This window comes from Colletotrichum gloeosporioides, assembly GCF_011800055.1.
Source record: "Colletotrichum gloeosporioides strain Lc1 chromosome Unknown consensus_84, whole genome shotgun sequence".
NCBI classification, from domain to species: Eukaryota; Fungi; Ascomycota; class Sordariomycetes; order Glomerellales; family Glomerellaceae; genus Colletotrichum; species Colletotrichum gloeosporioides.
Window position 1 is genome coordinate 555,981 of NW_025544729.1, and position 17,302 is coordinate 573,282.

General features: G+C 54.9%; 8 protein-coding genes across 8 annotated transcripts; 5 read left to right on the forward strand and 3 right to left on the reverse strand.

Annotated features, from left to right (window-relative positions):
• Window positions 1-54: 54 nt before the first annotated feature.
• Window positions 55-2,893, forward strand: GCG54_00002218 (uncharacterized protein; the record flags this gene model as incomplete). Its single annotated transcript, XM_045402314.1, has 3 exons — window positions 55-877; window positions 994-1,953; window positions 2,061-2,893. The coding sequence occupies 3 exons, from the start codon at window positions 55-57 to the stop codon at window positions 2,891-2,893; spliced, it is 2,616 nt and encodes an 871-aa protein (XP_045258676.1).
• A 686-nt stretch (window positions 2,894-3,579) lies between these two features.
• On the forward strand, window positions 3,580-3,780 carry GCG54_00002219 (uncharacterized protein; the record flags this gene model as incomplete). The annotated part of the gene is made up of 1 exon (XM_045402315.1): window positions 3,580-3,780. One exon carries the CDS (start codon window positions 3,580-3,582, stop codon window positions 3,778-3,780), a length of 201 nt encoding a protein of 66 aa, XP_045258677.1.
• Window positions 3,781-5,142: 1,362 nt separating this feature from the next.
• On the forward strand, window positions 5,143-5,793 carry GCG54_00002220 (uncharacterized protein; the record flags this gene model as incomplete). The annotated part of the gene is made up of 1 exon (XM_045402316.1): window positions 5,143-5,793. One exon carries the CDS (start codon window positions 5,143-5,145, stop codon window positions 5,791-5,793), a length of 651 nt encoding a protein of 216 aa, XP_045258678.1.
• A 282-nt stretch (window positions 5,794-6,075) lies between these two features.
• GCG54_00002221 (U4/U6.U5 tri-snRNP-associated protein snu66) lies at window positions 6,076-8,092 on the reverse strand (the record flags this gene model as incomplete). Its single annotated transcript, XM_045402317.1, has 2 exons — window positions 6,076-7,208; window positions 7,267-8,092. The coding sequence occupies 2 exons, from the start codon at window positions 8,090-8,092 to the stop codon at window positions 6,076-6,078; spliced, it is 1,959 nt and encodes a 652-aa protein (XP_045258679.1).
• Window positions 8,093-10,406: 2,314 nt separating this feature from the next.
• On the forward strand, window positions 10,407-12,614 carry GCG54_00002222 (Glucoamylase; the record flags this gene model as incomplete). Its single annotated transcript, XM_045402318.1, has 6 exons — window positions 10,407-10,701; window positions 10,757-10,978; window positions 11,026-11,173; window positions 11,224-11,297; window positions 11,348-11,479; window positions 11,536-12,614. The coding sequence occupies 6 exons, from the start codon at window positions 10,407-10,409 to the stop codon at window positions 12,612-12,614; spliced, it is 1,950 nt and encodes a 649-aa protein (XP_045258680.1).
• A 111-nt stretch (window positions 12,615-12,725) lies between these two features.
• On the reverse strand, window positions 12,726-13,764 carry GCG54_00002223 (Nicotinamide riboside kinase; the record flags this gene model as incomplete). The annotated part of the gene is made up of 4 exons (XM_045402319.1): window positions 12,726-13,262; window positions 13,314-13,419; window positions 13,472-13,638; window positions 13,756-13,764. 4 exons carry the CDS (start codon window positions 13,762-13,764, stop codon window positions 12,726-12,728), a joined length of 819 nt encoding a protein of 272 aa, XP_045258681.1.
• Window positions 13,765-14,302: 538 nt separating this feature from the next.
• GCG54_00002224 (Peptidyl-tRNA hydrolase 2) lies at window positions 14,303-15,077 on the forward strand (the record flags this gene model as incomplete). The annotated part of the gene is made up of 2 exons (XM_045402320.1): window positions 14,303-14,684; window positions 14,752-15,077. 2 exons carry the CDS (start codon window positions 14,303-14,305, stop codon window positions 15,075-15,077), a joined length of 708 nt encoding a protein of 235 aa, XP_045258682.1.
• A 353-nt stretch (window positions 15,078-15,430) lies between these two features.
• Window positions 15,431-17,162, reverse strand: GCG54_00002225 (putative U3 small nucleolar RNA-associated protein 7; the record flags this gene model as incomplete). The annotated part of the gene is made up of 2 exons (XM_045402321.1): window positions 15,431-16,402; window positions 16,452-17,162. 2 exons carry the CDS (start codon window positions 17,160-17,162, stop codon window positions 15,431-15,433), a joined length of 1,683 nt encoding a protein of 560 aa, XP_045258683.1.
• Between the last annotated feature and the right edge of the window lie 140 nt (window positions 17,163-17,302).

The following is a 17,302-nucleotide window of genomic DNA, read 5'->3' on the forward strand; positions in this document are numbered from 1 at the left end:
CCGTCCTCCTACGATAACCCGCCATTTACACAATCAGAATCCCTTCGATTCGCAATGTCCGACGAAACTGAACGAACACCGCTCCTGACGCCCAAGGGCAAAGGAAAAGCGGAAGACGACTCTTCGATGTCCGAAACAGCGCCGCTCTTGTCCGGCTCTTCTGGAACACCTAGATACGACGGCGAACGAGACGACCCCGACAAGGCGAGCTTCTGTTGCGAAATCTGTCGAAGCCCTCAACCGCCACCATCCATTTCCGGTGCCTCGCTTGCCGGGTCGCATTCATCGCACACATCGCTCAAGGAGAAGAAGAGCTCCACGCCATGGGCCTCCATCATTTCCATCGTCGTGCTTGCGACGCTGGCCGTCTGCATCATGCTCGTGGCCTTCTTCGTTCCGGCAGCAGTGGAGGAATACGCTAAGCAGGCCGCTGTAGTCGAGCCGACGAATCTCTCCCTCGAGTCCATCACGACCAATGGCGTACGGGCTCGCGTGCAGGCCAACTTCAAGCTCGACGGGTCCAGAGTCCAGGATCCCACCTCTCGAAGGATAGGAAAGTTTACGACCTGGATTGTAAGGGCGCTTGGGACCGAGCAGACCAAGGTCGGCGTCTACCTGCCAGAGTACAACGACGTTTTGCTTGGCACCGCCGTGGTACCGCCGCTTTCAATCAGCATCGTGGACGGTCAGACTACCAAGGTGGACTTTGTCGCCGAGTTGTCGCCCGGAGATGCGGAAGCGTATCGAAAAGTCGCAAACGAATGGCTGGATGGAAAGCTCGATCAGCTGAAGGTGCTCGGAAAGGCCGATATCCCACTCAAGTCCGGGATCCTCCCGCTCGGAACCCACGCGGTCAGCGAGATCTTGACGTTTGAAGGTCAATCACTCTATCGCTCCTTTGCTTCGTTGTATTTTGGAGAAAAAGTTCTGCTTTGAATTGATCATGCCTTGCTGTATTCTTGCTTAAACACAAAAAACTAATACCTTGTATAGCGAAACAAATACCCTCGCTGCCGACGTACAATATCTCAAGACTCAACTTCCGAGACGTGCCAGATTCCGATGGACGATCAGCCGTTGGCGCCGATGTTGCCATCACGGCGTTCAACGAGTATCCAATTAGTCTTGATGTGCCCGAGCTAGGATTCGAGGTTCTCATCCCTAACTGCAATTCTTTTGATCCCTACATTCTTGTGGCCGACGCCACCACCGAACCCCTCACTATCAGACCGCATGCCGAGGTCACCGCTAATGTATCGGGTATCATCCGGGAGCTTCCCAAGGACCTCACGAGGGTGTGTCCCAATTCGAAGTCATCACCACTAGACAAGTTTCTGGACCAGTATATGCATGGCGAGGCTGCGACTGTCTACGTTCGTGGGCGGAAGGTTCCTGATTCCAACACCCCTGGCTGGGTCGGAGACATCTTGTCAGAGATTATGGTACCTGTGCCGTTCCCCGGCCAAGGGTTCGATAACCTCATCAAGAGCTTCTCTCTCACCGATGTGAACTTTCAACTCCCTGATCCGATGGCGGACCCGGATGAGGATGACGGAAACCCCAAGGTTTCAGGCACTGTCCAGGTTCTCGCTGGTCTGCCAAAGGAGATGAATTTCGATATCAACGTGACCAATATGCGAGCGACAGCCGACGTCATGTATCAGCACAGGAAGCTCGGAGAGCTGAACCTCGAGAAGTGGCAAGCTGCCAACTCCACCAAGATCGAAGACGCCAAGAAGAAGGAGCCCCTTCTTAAGATTACCTCTCGCGTCGAGAACGCCCCTTTGAACATTACCGACGGCGACGTGTTGACAGATGTCATGCAAAAGCTCCTCTTCGGCGGAAAGGAGGTGATGCTTGACGTCAAGGCTGGTGTTGACATCAAAGTCAACACTGCCCTCGGGAATTTGGTCCTGAAGGACATCCCTGCTGAGGGCAAAATCCCAGTAAAACGTCCGTATTAGCTCTTGATGCTGCTTCGTCTTATCGTGGGTTGTTTTCTTATGTCCCTGCCTGCCAGCGCGATGAGTCCTGGTTACGGTAGAGCTGACTTCTGGCAGCCTTGCCTGGCAAAGCGATCGGCAGCGTTCGTCCACAGGTTGGAGACGTCAAGATAATCGACACCTCTGAGACGTCACTGACGCTAGAGGCGTTGGTTAATGTCACAAATCCTACGCCGTACTCTGCCTTTGTGCCGTACGTCAACATCCACATCGTGAAGGATGGCACTATTCTTGGCAGCGCTACGGCAGAGAACCTCAACGTTGTTCGGGGTAACAACACCAACATGGTCGTCACGGCCAAGTGGGATCCCACAACCCATGGTGACGCTGGTCGCAGGATCGCCAGCGATTTAATATCTGAATATCTTTCTGGACGCAACGTCACATTTGATGTGAAGGCGCACCGGGGAACTTTGCCATCGGTCCCCATCATCGGCGAGGCCTTGTCCAAACTCAACATCACTATCGCCGCCCCCAAATTAGACCTTCCTGGAGACGGGGACGAGGAAGATGGAAAGAAAAAGGGTCACTTCATTAGAGACGCGACATTTCACGTATTGTCTTCAACAGCGACATTCACTTTGGTATCCCCACTGACTTACAACACTATTTATGTCGATTGGGTAAATGCGACGGCCTACTACAACCACACAGAGAAGGTCGGCCACATATTGTACGACCTGCCCTTTGCGGCACCGCCAGGTACGTCGGAAACGCCGAGGTTGCCTGTGGACTGGTCTATGGGATCAGTAGGCTATGATGCCGTGAGGAAGGCGATCGGAGGCGCATTGAAGCTCGATGCCAGCGCGAATGTGTCGGTTCGGATAGGTAATTGGAGGGAAACAGTCTGGTACGAAGGCCAGGGAATCGGGGCGAGCATTCGTTTGTAAGTACTTCTGGGCTGGGTTTATGGCGTTTGGGTGTCAACAGCAACAACAAATTGGGCGGCGGTAGCGCAGGAAGCGCAAAGAAACGTGAATTTCTCACGAAAATGTACTAGACGAGCCACATGGCTGCAGTCACACTAGACCTTTCAGTCCCTTGAGTATCAACAGGATGTTTGCAACAACACGTTTGAGAGTAAGACGCCGAATACTGATTGAAGTCGGATGCATGGAGGAACCGGTAGTGATCTGCTGAGAGAACAGACCGTTAACAAGCGGAAGTGGTCAGCCATTCTCCGGAACAAGATTAAAGGCCCGTTGTTTCCAGTCGAGAAATGCTGCTGGCGATCACAGTGCATGGGCACAGTGTGGTGTACACCTGGCGTCAACGTCCCACCATTGAACCTCTGTCGTTCGTCAAGCAGTCAAGAATCCCATCACACCTCAAACTCTCGGCCGATTGAGCAGCTGTACGAGTTCCGACTTGTCAATTGCCGCCCAATCGTTTTCCACATCACAGAACAACAAAGAGCTCGCCAGGTCTGGAGCTGTGCCCTTCCAGCCTTCGATCACGAAAAACCCACGCCGGTTCTCCCCCTCCCCAAAGCGGACATCAAAACATATCTCGCCACGAGGCCGAGATCGTCAAGATTGGCCGTCTATGGTTAGGAAGCATCCCAGCTACCAGGAAAATGGCCGCCTTCTCCCCGTACGCCCCGCGCAGGCGCCGTTCTCCACGCGTGGTCATCACCTGGGTGGGCGTCTGGCTGCTCGTCGTCACGTTGACGTGGTGGTTCGCGACGCGGCGCTCGGCGGGGGCAGCCGAGATGGCTTCGTACGCGGACGCCGTCATCAAGGGGAAGGAAATCCCTCCGGAGGCCGGCGGTGACTGATTTTCTTTTTTGTCTTGACATTTCATCTCACGGACCATCCCTTGTATCGATACCAATTTTCCTTACTTCTTCATGTGTCTTACTAGCCGGGAACACAGACACAGACATGGGCGTTGGGAAGCTGTCACAGAAGCATGGCGGAGGGGGGAAAGAAAAACGACGGATGATCGGCGCCAGCTTCTGGCCCCCCCTCTTCTGCCCCCACGATGGGACAGGGCACGGAGTTATTTGATCGCGGGATCAAGATTGGTGTTGCAGGAATGAAAGATGCGGCGTGTGGCGTGCCTGGCGCGGCCTGGAATGTCACAATTGTGACGTCGGGCTAGTCACATCATTGCGGCAGCGGATTGCCCCCCCTCACTTGGTCCAGACGCAATATTTCCACCGAGGGGGCTTTCACGTATTCTGGAACCAAGGAACGCCGAGATACGGCCTTCTCAGACATCGAAGGATCGTGGGGTAGCATGTTGCGAGGATTGGGGGGTTAAAGCCTTCGGGGCGGGCAAGATTGGCATGCAATTAGGTTCGCAGAGCTACCGTTTCCTGGAGATTAGCCTAGGGGACGAAGACTGGAATTTCCAAGGGAGGCTCAGACCCGGGTTTCTGGGGGAGCAGGGCAACCAACAACGCATCCCCATCACGATCACCAGGGGCAGGTGGACTGTCTGGGTGTCAGGCGCTTTTTCTGTTATTGATGGTGGTGTAGCAGCAGGGAACCATAAACATCTCGGCATCGTTTCTTTATCACACCCTTCTTATTATATTGAGCACAGTTACACAAAACCAGCTTCCCTTCTTTCCACTGTCTCTCTACGCACGTGTGCAATCCGGACCTTTTCCCTTCATTTTACCGTGTCTTTACTTATTCCCAGCGCGGCGTCAAAGTGAGCAAAAGCCACATGGTACATAAGGGCCCTTTGTCCTAGTGTCGCCGCTTCCAGGATTAGCAGCAACTCCCCTCGGACTCAGCCAGCGCCTCGCGCTTCTGAAACGGGAGAGCTAAGAAGAACGGCAGTTACGAAGCGCAGGAGTGGCTCAAGCCTGCTTCAAAGGCGGCGGCGGTCAAGCGGGAAAAAAGGTTCAGGCAAGTGTTCGTTTTCGATCGGCGACGCAAGCCGCGTGGGCTCGCATTTACATGGAGTCGAAAGGTGAAGCCATACATTAACCGCCGCTCTTCCCGGGCTGCTGGAACTCTTGGCCGTGGTCTTTTCAACTTACCATTCCATCTTAGCGCGCACCTATCTCGGGTTACAAGAATACTCAGCGTGACCACTACAGAGAACGGGAGCCGTCCGATATTCCAGCCGACACTCCTGGAGATTGTCAAGACTCGTTTCCACCGGAACCTCACCCAACCACAACATGAACGGCCTTGGCATAATGAACATGGACATGAACGCCCACGGGGCGGCCGTCGCGCGGCCGAGCCCCAGCATGCCCAACCTCAGAGTCACACACGCCGACGCCCTCGCCCAGGGCTGCGGCCGCAAAGACTGCTTCCACGACGCGGCGTCCCCGGACTGCGAGCTGCACGGCAACCTCGTGAGGGACATCATCAGATCCCGCCGCGAAGAGCGCCGTGCGAGGCTGCAGCAGAGATGTCGGACACAGAGCAGCGAGGCGCTGGCCATGTCGGCTGCGGCCGCGGCCGTGTCGGCGACCAGAAACGTGACGCCGCTGAGGCGGCAGTTGAGCCAGAGTAGCACAAAATCCGAGAGCCCGAGGTCGACCATCTCGTCGGACTTCTCGCCGTGCGTGTCGCCTTTGATGGAGGATCTCATGCTCGAGGTCACGGATGCGATTGAGAGCAGCGGGACACCGCGTGAGGTCACAATGCTGCCGCAGAGGCGGACGGCGTATGATATGGACGAGATTTACAGGCTGATTGACGAGGCTCAGAGGGAATATGAGTGCCTCGCTCAACCGCCCATCGCAAATGCGCGTTTTGATGCGAAGGCTCAACCGGGCTGGATGAGAGAAGATTGCTGGGGAAGTTTGACGGATCACTCATAGTCGAGGGGGATACCAGTAGTAGAACATCACGACGACAACAGAGAGCCACTTGGCGCCGAGGTCCGGCTGAAAGATAGCCAACCAAGGAGAATGCACGCAAACGAAGGAGTATACTCATACCCAAACTGAGGGAGCAGTGTCAGAACGGAACCTCACCAACTGGAGTCTGAAGGATTGCGAATTGTGTCAGCATGGAATAAACCTGATCAATCTTGGAATTGTACATATTAAGGGTATGCACCTTTTGTCCTGGTCCTCATCACCCTCCCAAACCCCGATAGCTTATTGTAATCGAACACCGGCCTCGCGCCGTTTCGCCGCTGACGAACTCATGTTTGCATTCTCGCTCGAGTCGAGGACGCTCTGCGCCTCGCGTCGCTTCTCGTCTTCAATCTTCTTGAGTCGCTTGTCGGTCTTGCCCTTGCCGCTGCCCTTGCCGTGGAACTGGTGACTCATGTGCTTGAACGCCTCCTTCTGGTCCAGAGTTCTGCCGTGATCGTCAACATACTTGAGCTCGACGTTGGGCTTGTATCCCTTCTTGAAAAGCTCGTCGACGGCGCGAGACGCCTGCAACTCGCGGTGTGCGTTGGCCTGTCGAGCACGCTCTTCCCTGTCTCGGGTGGACATGGCATCCAGTCGACCGCTGTTTCTGTCGCGCTCACGTTGCATCCTGGCACGCTCATCCTGCTCTCTTTCGATACGCTTCTTTTCTGCGAGAAAATCGCTTCTCTGCCTCTCGCTCATATTCAGCTCGGCGCCGTGCGAATCCTTCAAGATGCCACGCTCTCTCAGCAAAGCCAAAGCAGAGCCAACACCTGCGTTGATCGTCTTTTCCTCGTCGACTCCTGTTGTTGCAATATCTGTAGATCCTGCTCTTGCTCTATCGACAGACTCCTCGCGTTCTGGATGCGAGTCGTCGCCCATAGGATGGTCCTCGTCATCCGAATCATCCATTGCTGTGACGGCCTCCTCGACGGCCTTCGACTTCTTCGGCTTGCGTTCCTCCTCCTCATCAGGCTTCTTCAATGCCGACACAAATTCGGAAATCTCATCAATCACCACACCGCCGCTTTGCGCCTCGTTTTCAGGTTCGTCGACCTGTTCTTTCAGTTGCCTCGCAATGTCCTCGGGGCGAGTCCTCTTCCTCTTCTTCAAAGCGCTCTTGCGCTGGATTGCTAGCGATGCCTGTAGGTCTTCGTCGTCGACAAAATTGTCATCCTCGACCTTGCGCTTCTTCTTTTGGGCCATTGCGCCGGAATCAACATCCATCAGGTCGTCGTCGGCTGCCGCCGCATCAGTAGGGAAGATATCATCCTCGTCAACTGGCTTCTGTCTTGTTGATTTGGACTTCTTCTTCTTGGGCTTCTTGACCTTGATCTCGGAAATATCGATGTAATCTGAAGTGGGGGTGTCCTCTGCAAGTCAGAGTTAGCTCAGCACGCGCTTGCTGCGGAAAAATGGACCAAAACTTACGGACGACATCATCTAGATTGATGCTCTTCAGCATCTTCGCCTTTTCCGACGCCTCTCCCAAGATATCACCCAGCTCTGCTATCGCCCCGGATCCATCGAGTGTGAATTTCTTTGCCTTCTTGCCGTAGATTTCGTCGTCGTATTGTTGAAGGATACCGCGCTCGCCCCCATCGTCTGTCGCATGAACGTCGTACGCTGGCTTCTTTTTCTTCAAATCTAGTGTCTCTTGCAGCTTCTCCCGTGCCTTCAGGTCCAAGTTCTCTAGCTCATCACCGTCCTCCTCGTTTTGATCGATAGTCGAGTCCTTCAGGGTCAAAATCTGCTCGTCGCCATCGAGGAAGTTGTCCAGCTCGTGCGCCACCTTGACTCCAGCCAAGTCTTTGGACGTGTACTCGATTGCCGCGAGTGCAGCCGCTTCAGCAGCAGCCTGTTCCTCCTCCAGCTTCCTCGCTTTCTCGATAGCCTTTTGCCTCTTCTTCTGCGCCTTCAACCAGGCCTTCGCGTCGACATCACCTCCATCATCTTCTTCACCAAGACCCTTGCCTTCCAAAGATGCGAAACGCTGGGCAGTATCACGTTCCCTCTTCAGGGCGGCTGCGCGTTCCTCCCGTTTGCGCCTCGCAGCTTCGGCGTCGCGAACCTTTGTATAGTTGTCGTAGGCCTGCGCCTGTCGGCTTTCGAGTGTGCTGGGCGCTTCCTCGTCGTCGGAACCAGATCCGTCGCGTTGCGATTCAGCGGGTGCGGGAGCGGCGCCAGGCACAGGCAAGGGCTTCATGCCCAGCGACACGCGAATGCGGTTCGTCTCCTCGATGGTCGCGGCGTCCATCTTGGCGGGGGGAAAATGATAGACTGGATGGGTGGATGATTAGAATGGCACGCTCGTGCTGGCGTTGGCTAGAGGTGCGGCAATCAAGTGAAGTTGAAATGTGGATTCGCAGATCGGTTCAGAACTTGGAGATTATTTGGGTACACCAAGGCATGTTGAGCGGACCTTCTTAGCAAGGCTGGGATGGAATGCTGAGGCCAGTGCCGGCGCAAGACCCACCCATCGTGGCCAACCAGAAAAGTCTGCGGCTCATCCAGCCGGGCCCACCCTAGTGATCTGGACAACGCTTAGCTAATCAAGGTGGGGCGCAGATTTAGTACATATCGCAGCCTTGCGAATTTTCTTTCCTCTCTCTTTTCCTTTCTTCAACAAACACGGGTCTGTGTCCAGCGATCCTCTTCCCGTTCGCGGGTTAGAGTTGATTACTGCGACAGCTCGATCACCAAAGGAGCCATCAAATTCTCATGATGTCAATCTTCCGATCGACAGATCCAAGAGAGACCGGTCTTTGGGAAGCCATGTTCGCTTCGGCTTGAGCGTGGTGGAACATTGTACTGGGGACGTCATATTCCTACCCCTTCATCCGAGATCGTCGATCAATGAGGTTAGGGAAAACCATGACTTGCCCAAATATTTTCACTCGTAGGTATCTTTCTTGTAATCATCCCGGCGCAGATTTTGCAAAATTGCTGTCTGCTGCTGCTGCTGCTGCTGTTGCACCACCGTGAGTTCCGCCCATCTCCAGACAGGAAGGCGTCTAGAGCGCCACATGTTCCCAAGTCGTGAGAGCCTTGCTCGGGCATCTTCTCTGCCGTAATTGCGCCCAGAGCGCAGCTGCTCATAGATGAGGGAGCATGCCCATCCAGAAGGTGAAGTTCACGATGTGGTTGCCCGGTCTGGTCAAGTGCAAATTTTGCGCCTACTCCTTCCTCACCAAGAGCCCCGCGGCGAAGGGCAGAACGCTTCACAAAACATCAGGGTCGATGAGCACATGAAAATTGCTACAAGCAGAGCTGTCAGATTTTTCTGCGGCCAGTTGCTCGGCGCATTCGTGCCTGGCGCTGTCATCCAAGCAGGCCATTCCGCGATGGATATTGCACCTGCATCGGGGTGCCCACCCTTCCGCTTCCAGATGGCATCAAGGTTTGTCGGTTACGGCGCAGATCCCCGTTCTGGGTATCCCGGCCGGCTGTCAGAACGGTCGAGGAGTGGGAGCTGGCCGGTGCGGGGTGCATCCCGTGTGATCTGGGGTAGCTGTTCGCACATCTGTTGACCTCCTCCGGCCCGATATCAACAGGAGACTCCGCCCTGCCATCCATCACACATGCTGCTCGACACTACTGCACGGTAATGGTGAGGGTGTCGCATAACGCTCTGTCCGTCTCTAACCAGGCATTCTCCGAAATGACGCAACTTTGGTCTTCGAACTAATTGGAAGGTCTTGCGTGTATTATGTACACTTACTACGCAGTCACAGCTTTAACAGAGCTGGTGCAACCCGGTGTTGAATACGTTCATAAAATCCATAACTTCCGATGTAATTCAGCTCCATTCCCGCGCACCTACCAGTGTAGGTTAGCAAGACACAAGCTAAAGTATTTCCCTAAGACGAATTTGGCGATCAAGCCATGCTTGACGTGTCTGGTCATTCGATCAGACTGGGGAGACGGGGTTGTGCGGGGGAGCAACGCCCTTGTCTCCTCCACCTCCGCAACCCCAACCTCATCTCATCTGTCCGTCATCACAAAACCACCAATAACACACTCCAGTTCCTGGCGGATAGGACCGAACGGCAAGGTTGTCTGATCTGCTTGCCGACATCATTCGAACCCCTGTCGACATTTCTTGGTCTTGGCCCAGTTGCCTCTTGGAAAAGCAAGCAGTCTGGCCCACGTGCGCCCTGTGGGATACCGTAGGAGCCGTAGCTGAGTGCTACCCTCCCAGCAGGACATAACAACTCCCGAAATTTGAGGGGAACCCAACGAGACTGAAGTCATAGACAAGGCCGGAGTGTCGATCGGATTCGGGGGAGCTGTTGGGAGCAGAAGGGGCTGTTATTGTCAGTTGGGGCAAAGCTTTGGGTAAGATGGCTCGCGGGTGATGGTCTGAGAGGACCGAAAGTTGGTTCTGAGATGGTTTGACCGACATGAGTCCACGATCAGCACCGAAAGGGGGCAATATTGGATCAAGAGGCTAATGCAGGCCAACTTGACAGCTCGGTGATACTCTGGCATTCGGGCCTTCAAGGCACATCGGATCGAACCACCCTGGACAGAGACCATTTCCGTGCCCCTCGGCGGGATATATAATCACCATGGTTTCCCTTCAACATGTCATGTCAGGGGCACTGGCAATCAACACAACCGAAATCACCCAGCCCATCATGAAGTTGTTCACTTCTGCCCTTCTTCTCGGCTCCATCGCCACCCAGACTATCTTCGGATACCCTGGGGCGAGTGTGATGAAGAGAGATGTTGACTCCTTCATCGCCACGGAAACCCCAATTGCCCTTGCTCAGTTGCTTTGCAACATTGGTCCTAATGGTTGCCATGCAGCTGGTGTGAGTTCTGGTATCGTCATTGCCTCCCCAGACAAGACCGATCCTCCATGTAAGTGAAAGCCTGGTCTCCTTAGGTTATCTCTGAAGTCAGCTAATCGTCATAGACTTCTACACTTGGACCAGAGATGCCGGCCTCGTGTTCAAGGCTGTGGTTGATATCTTCACCAATAGTTACGACGCAAACCTGCAGACCAACATCCAGAATTACATTGCCTCTCAAGCCCGCCTCCAGGGTGTGTCGAACCCTTCAGGAAGCTTGGGCGACGGTTCTGGCCTTGGCGAGCCCAAGTTTGAAGTGAACTTGACCCCTTACACGGGGGCCTGGGGTACGCCAGAGAGACTTTCGAACACATTACATACTGACAGCTTCTAGGACGACCTCAGAGGGATGGCCCGGCTCTTCGTGCGATCGCCATCATCGGTTACGCCAAGTGGCTAGTAAAAAACGGATACTCCTCGACCGCTTCGTCTATTCTTTGGCCCGTCATCCGCAATGACTTGAACTACGTCGCTCAGTACTGGTAAGGGGTGCAGGTGCAAGCCCCAATGCTTGGTGCTAATCCGCTTCTAGGAACCAAACCGGCTTCGATCTTTGGGAGGAGGTTCAGGGAAGCTCTTTCTTCACAGTTGCCAGCCAACATCGGGGTCAGTAAATCCAAGACTCATCAATTGCTTGACGCTTACACTGGACGCAGCTCTCGTCGAGGGCAGCGCCCTTGCCAAGTCATTGGGCCTTTCCTGCAACTCCTGCGATGCCATTGCTCCTCAGATTCTGTGCTTCCAGGGAAGATTCTGGTCTCCATCGGGTAACTTCATGGTTGCCAACAGTAAGCTTAACGTTCTGAATCCCAGCCGTTAGTGGTGATCACTGACACTCGAATAGTCAACGGCAACGGCAGATCCGGCAGAGATGCCAACGTCATCCTGGCCTCCATCCACAACTTCGACCCGGCGGCTGCCTGTGATGCTGCTACCTTCCAGCCATGTAGTGACAAGGCCTTGGCAAGCCATAAGGTTGTAGTTGACTCTTTCCGCACCATCTACACCATAAACAACGGCATCGCGCAGTCCGCTGCCATTGCTGTCGGCCGCTACCCGGAGGACAGCTACTACGGCGGTAACCCCTGGTATCTCAACACATTGGCCGCTGCCGAGCAACTCTACGACGCTCTCTATGTCTGGAAACAACAAGGCTCCATCACTGTGACTCAGACGTCCCTGGCCTTCTTCAGAGACCAGCTCGGCTCTGTTGCTCCTGGCACATACGCATCGGGAACCTCGACATACACATCGCTGATCAATGCGGTGAGCGCCTACGCTGATGGCTTCATGAACGTGGTCGCAACATATGCCCAGACCAACGGCTCTCTTGCCGAGCAGTTCTCCCGAAGCAACGGACAGCCCCTCTCAGCAGATGACCTTACCTGGTCGTATGCTGCGTTTCTGACAGCGGCCCAGAGACGTGCCGCTGTCATCCCTCCTGGCTGGGTTGGCAGTGCTACTTCTGTCCCTGGCACCTGCGCGGCCACTTCCATCGTTGGCTCCTACACGAGCGCCACCGCAACCTCTTTCCCTGCCAACCAGACTCCAGGCACTGGTGTGCCGCCCACGGCAACGACGACTGGCCCTACTCCAACTGCTACATCTTGTCCCGGCTCGGTGCTCGTCACTTTCAACGAGAGAGTCGTCACGCAGTTCGGCCAGACCATCAAGATTGTGGGAAACACTGCCCAGCTTGGCAACTGGAGCCCAGGCAGCGCTATTTCTCTCAGTGCTTCAGGATATACGTCTGCCAATCCTGTGTGGTCTGTGACGATCGAACTGCAGGCCGGACAGGCTATCCAGTACAAGTACATCAATGTCGCCAGCGATGGTACTGTGACTTGGGAGGCCGACCCTAACCACACTTACACCGTTCCCTCGTGCACCACAGCGGCGACGAAGTCTGATACCTGGCAGTGATAAACGTGTACTTGAACTTCGGCCAAGCTTGGAATATTTGGGTTTGGATCATAGGTACAAACGGAACCCCTGTACATAGTCGGGAATAAGTATGGGAGCAGTAAAACGTTATTACTCGGCCTTCTGTGTCGCCCTCCGCTCGAGCTCTGTGATGATCGTCTCGACGGTCCATTCCAAAGTCGTCTCCATGTCGATGTCCAGACCCTTGCCGACCTGGGCCTTGATATCCTTTTCTTGCAAAACCTTCTCGTTCAGGTTGCCCTCGACATTTCCCTCTTCAAACAACCACTGGTGCGCTTCAACATAGTTGGGCCAAACGATCTTGTCAACATAACCAGGCGGGTCCTTCCAGAAACCTTCCAGAGTTACATAACCATCGCGCGCCTCGCGTCGTTGTTGTGCTTTAGCTCGGCTGACCAAAAGGAATATCTTGATGTCGATAAGGCTCATTGTCGTCTCCATTTCCTTACAGTACAGAAGGAAGCCATCGAACAGGCAGACTCTCAACCTGCCCTCGGTGAAGATGGTATGCCCGGGCTGGCCTGGTTCCACCCAGCGGTTGACCCTTGCTTTCATAGCAGCGATCTTTGCATCAGAGACTGGGCACTTTCCAACAGAGTTCTGGTCCTCCTTGGAGTCTACAAAGGGCTATTCAAATCGTTAGCACACTAACAAGTCACGTTTCTTATCGCAACTTACTGGAAATGTCCCATTTTCACGGATATGAGTAAGGGCCTTGTTCATGTCAGGCACTGAGATGGCCTCAGGGCAGTCCCAGTCAAGGAGCCCATTCTTCGTGGGGAGCCTACCGGATTATGTCAGTCAGATGACATTATCAGACATGAAGTTTAACTAACTCGGACTCCGGCTTGTAAAAATCATCTTCGTGGAGGATAAAGGTGTTGGGGAAAATATCTCGCAGCAAGCGAGCCAACGTCGTCTTGCCGCTTGAGGAGCAGCCGCTGAGGCCTATGACCACGTTGTTGCCCCCGCTCATCGTGAAGGGTCCTTCCGATATGAGAATCTTGATAACGGTTAGCCAGGGTACTCTAACGTAGAGTTATTTTAAAGAGTCTGTCTATCTTTTGCCGCCTATCTTTCCCGTGCCACGCGACATGTGTGCATACTAACGAAGACGGACAGTAGGCATGCTGACAGAGGAAGCAAGCGGTCTCTTATGAAAAGAGACAATGAGGCTCTTAACAGATGAACAGTAAGACCTACAAAGTGAATGTGAAGGCGGTTACGCCCAAATTATCGCAGTCTAGACAGACCGCCTCGAAGATATGGAAGCGGGAGATGGACAGAGCCAAATCCTCATCCAAGATTACTACTTGCAGTAGCTCAGATCTCCGAATCAACCCCCACCATGACCCCTCCCTCGCACGGGCAGAGATTCGACGGTGGAGACAACCGCTGGAGGGCTCCCTGGCAGCTGTCCAGGTAGTCCAGGGGGGTTTCAGCCACACACGGAGCAGCAGGCAAGCCCCTGACGTGCGTCATCCGGCCAGGCACAGCGCTGTTCACTGCAGCAGCATCTCCAACTGCATCTGCCCACAAAAAAAGCTCGAGTTCATCCCAACTTTCCGCAGTCTCCCAAAGCCGTTGTCTCCAGCGTCCCGTCTCTCACCGCCGTCGTCATCTCCCAGCGTCACTTCCCCATCTCGAGAAAACCAAGATCGCCAACAATGGCCATCCACGACGCCACCACGGGGCAGAGCGCCGCAGTCATCACGACGACCCTCGTTGCCTTCCTTTCAGGCTTCATGCTCGGTGTCTACACGATCCGCGGCTACCTCATCTCCCCTGAGCTGCGCGCCGAAGCTCGCGCCAACAAGGAGGACCCCATCGAGAGCGAAGAATCCGATATCGATGAGGACGATACCATCCTCGATCACGCGCCCAACTGGTCCAATGCCGAGGCCGCCGACGTCCGTGATGGTCTGCGCCAGCGCAACACTGCTGAGAAGAAGGCCAAGAAGCCGAACCCGGAGAAGGCACCGCTTGCTGATTCGAACGAGGAATGCAAGCTTGTTCTGGTTGTCAGGACGGATCTGGGAATGACCAAGGGTACGTTTCTCCCTTAGAGCAAGACCCCTGCTTGCATCTCAAAGCTTACAAACCATTGTTCCTACAGGCAAGATGGCAGCGCAAGCCTCCCACGCGACTCTCGCATGCTACAAGTCCCTTTCGAAGGCCGCCACCCGCGACCCGTCTTCTGCAGCCGCCAAGATTCTCTCCCGCTGGGAACGCCTCGGTCAGGCCAAGATTGCTGTCCAGATCAAGGATCAGAACGAGATGCTCGAGCTCATGGGCAAGGCGCGCAGCTTGGGTATCACCGCCGAGGTCATTGCCGACGCCGGCCGCACGCAGATCGAGGCCGGTAGCTTGACCGTGCTCGGCGTCGGTCCCGCGCCGAAGAGTCTTGTCGACCAGGTCACCAGCCACCTTAAGCTGCTGTAAACGAAGATGGAAGGATTCCGTATATGGATATCAGGCCTGACATGAAACATAGACTTTAGGGAACATACATGAAATGAGCGTAATGGCGTACGGTATACAAAAGTTGGCGACGGGCTTGATTGTATTTCACATAGCATGTGGGCATTAGCTCTCTCATCGATGATTAAAAGGTTCAATTTGGTGAACGTTTCAATGACGAAGAATCCATCACCGCCAGTCGGTCTTGAGCGTGTTCGGTACAATAAATCGTCCCAGTGTCGGGTATTCATGTTCACCAAGGAAGTAAATGCCTAAACGCCTCTTACATGCAACCAACTCCCGGTCCAACTTTTCACTTTTACATAGACCACCCATTATTCCTTGCGCGCAAATCTCGACAGCGCCGGGCCCAGATCCGCCTCGACCTCCTGGTGCTTCCTTTCTCTCGCCTTCTGTCGCTCCTCCCAGATGGCGTCCACCTTCATCCTCTTCTCGTCGATGACGTTCTTCTTGCGCTGCTTCCTCAGGTACTTGCTCAAAGCGCCGCCCTTGCCTCTCGCCCTCTTGCGGATCTCCTCTTCGATTGACAAGGGTTTGGAGTCCAAGTCCTTCTCCTCCCGACGCTGCTTCTCCGACCTCAGGTCGATGTTGCCAATGTAGTTGGGGTCCAGGGCAATCATCTCGGGCTGGAGCTTGTTCAGCAGGCCCTTGACTTCGGCCTCCTGTCTCTGCTTGGCGGTCTCGAACGGGTTTACTTCCAGGGCGTCGAAGTTGGCCTCTCCGGCGCCAGGGACGATGATGGACGAGAATCCCTCATCGTGACCCATGCCGAGAACATCCTCGAACGGGCACCACCTCACCCGCTCCATGCGCTTGCCCTCGCCACCCCACGCCATATAGGGGCTCTGCACCTTCTGCTGGACGGGCTCGTTCTTGTTGAAGAGATCCTTCCAGATGCTGGTTTGGGTTCCCCAGCCGACAGCCGTGAGACCAGTGTCGGAAATGGCCACCGATGACGCGGGTTGTCTTGTGAAGTAGCTATTCACCTCCTTGAACATTCTGATATCCCAGACAGCCATCTTGCAGTCCTGACCGGTCGAGACCATGTAGCGACCTTCCCTGTCGATGGCCATTGACCTCACAGGGCCTCTGTGAGCCAGCAGCTTGACGAGAGGCTCTGACTGGTTGGGCGACCACAAAGTGACCGTACCGTTCTGATGACCGACATGGAGAACGGCGTTCCAAGGGTTCTGGGTCAACGATGTCGGAGGGCCGAGCTTGGTGGGATACTCGGCGACGATGTTGCCGGTGGAAACGTCCTGGTACTTGAGCCAGCCAGTCGCCGCCTATAACAATTAGCAAGGTCCAGAGGCACAAGTCGTCAGCTGTACTTACCACTGTACCGAGGAGGAAGTGGTACGGAAGGAACTCCATATGCGTGACCTCCATGTGTTTCCTCAAGCAGTGGATCTCGACACCATTCCTGTCGTAGATGTAGGTGTACTTCTTCTGCGCAGCAGCGAAGAACTGGTTGTTGTGAAGCCACCGCACATCCCTAATCGTCTCACCAAGCTGGATCTCGCAACCCAGCTTGCCTTCCCTCCAGTCGAACGTCGCGACGTGACCCTTGCGACCGGCCAGCAGCAGCTCCCTTCCATTGCGAGTGTACTCGCCCAGATACGGCCCAAGTTCCTCAAGCTTCAGCTCAAAGCGCTTCTGGGCCGTCGAAACAGCAACGCCCTCGCTAATGTCATCCTGGCGAACCTTGTACGTCCTCTCGAGCTCCGTCTCGGCCTCGAGGAACCCGCCGGTGTTCTCGAGCAGGATCTCGGCATCCTTGGCCTTGTTGGCGGCATCTCGGTACTTGTTCTCGAGTCGCGACAAGTTGGTGCGCAGCTTCTTGTCCTTGATGTTCTTGACGTTGACGCTCTTGCCACGGCCGTACGCCTTGTTCGCCTCCCTCTGCCGGCGGATCCTCTCCAGCTTCTCGCGCTTCTCGCGTTCCTCTCGCGGGATGAGCGCCGTACGTTGCTTCACCTGGACGGCGCCATTGTCGTGTGTATTGTTCCGAGATATCGTCTTCGTTTCTGCGCTGTCGATCTCCATGTTGGGCGACGCCGTCGTGGTCGGATGCGCGTGTCTCGTGCAGATGCCGTCACGGGGGTGGTAAAAAAAAAAGCGAGTCCCGGGATTGAGAGCAGCAGCAGCAACTTTTCCTATGTACCGGCCGGTCCAGCAAAATTTCT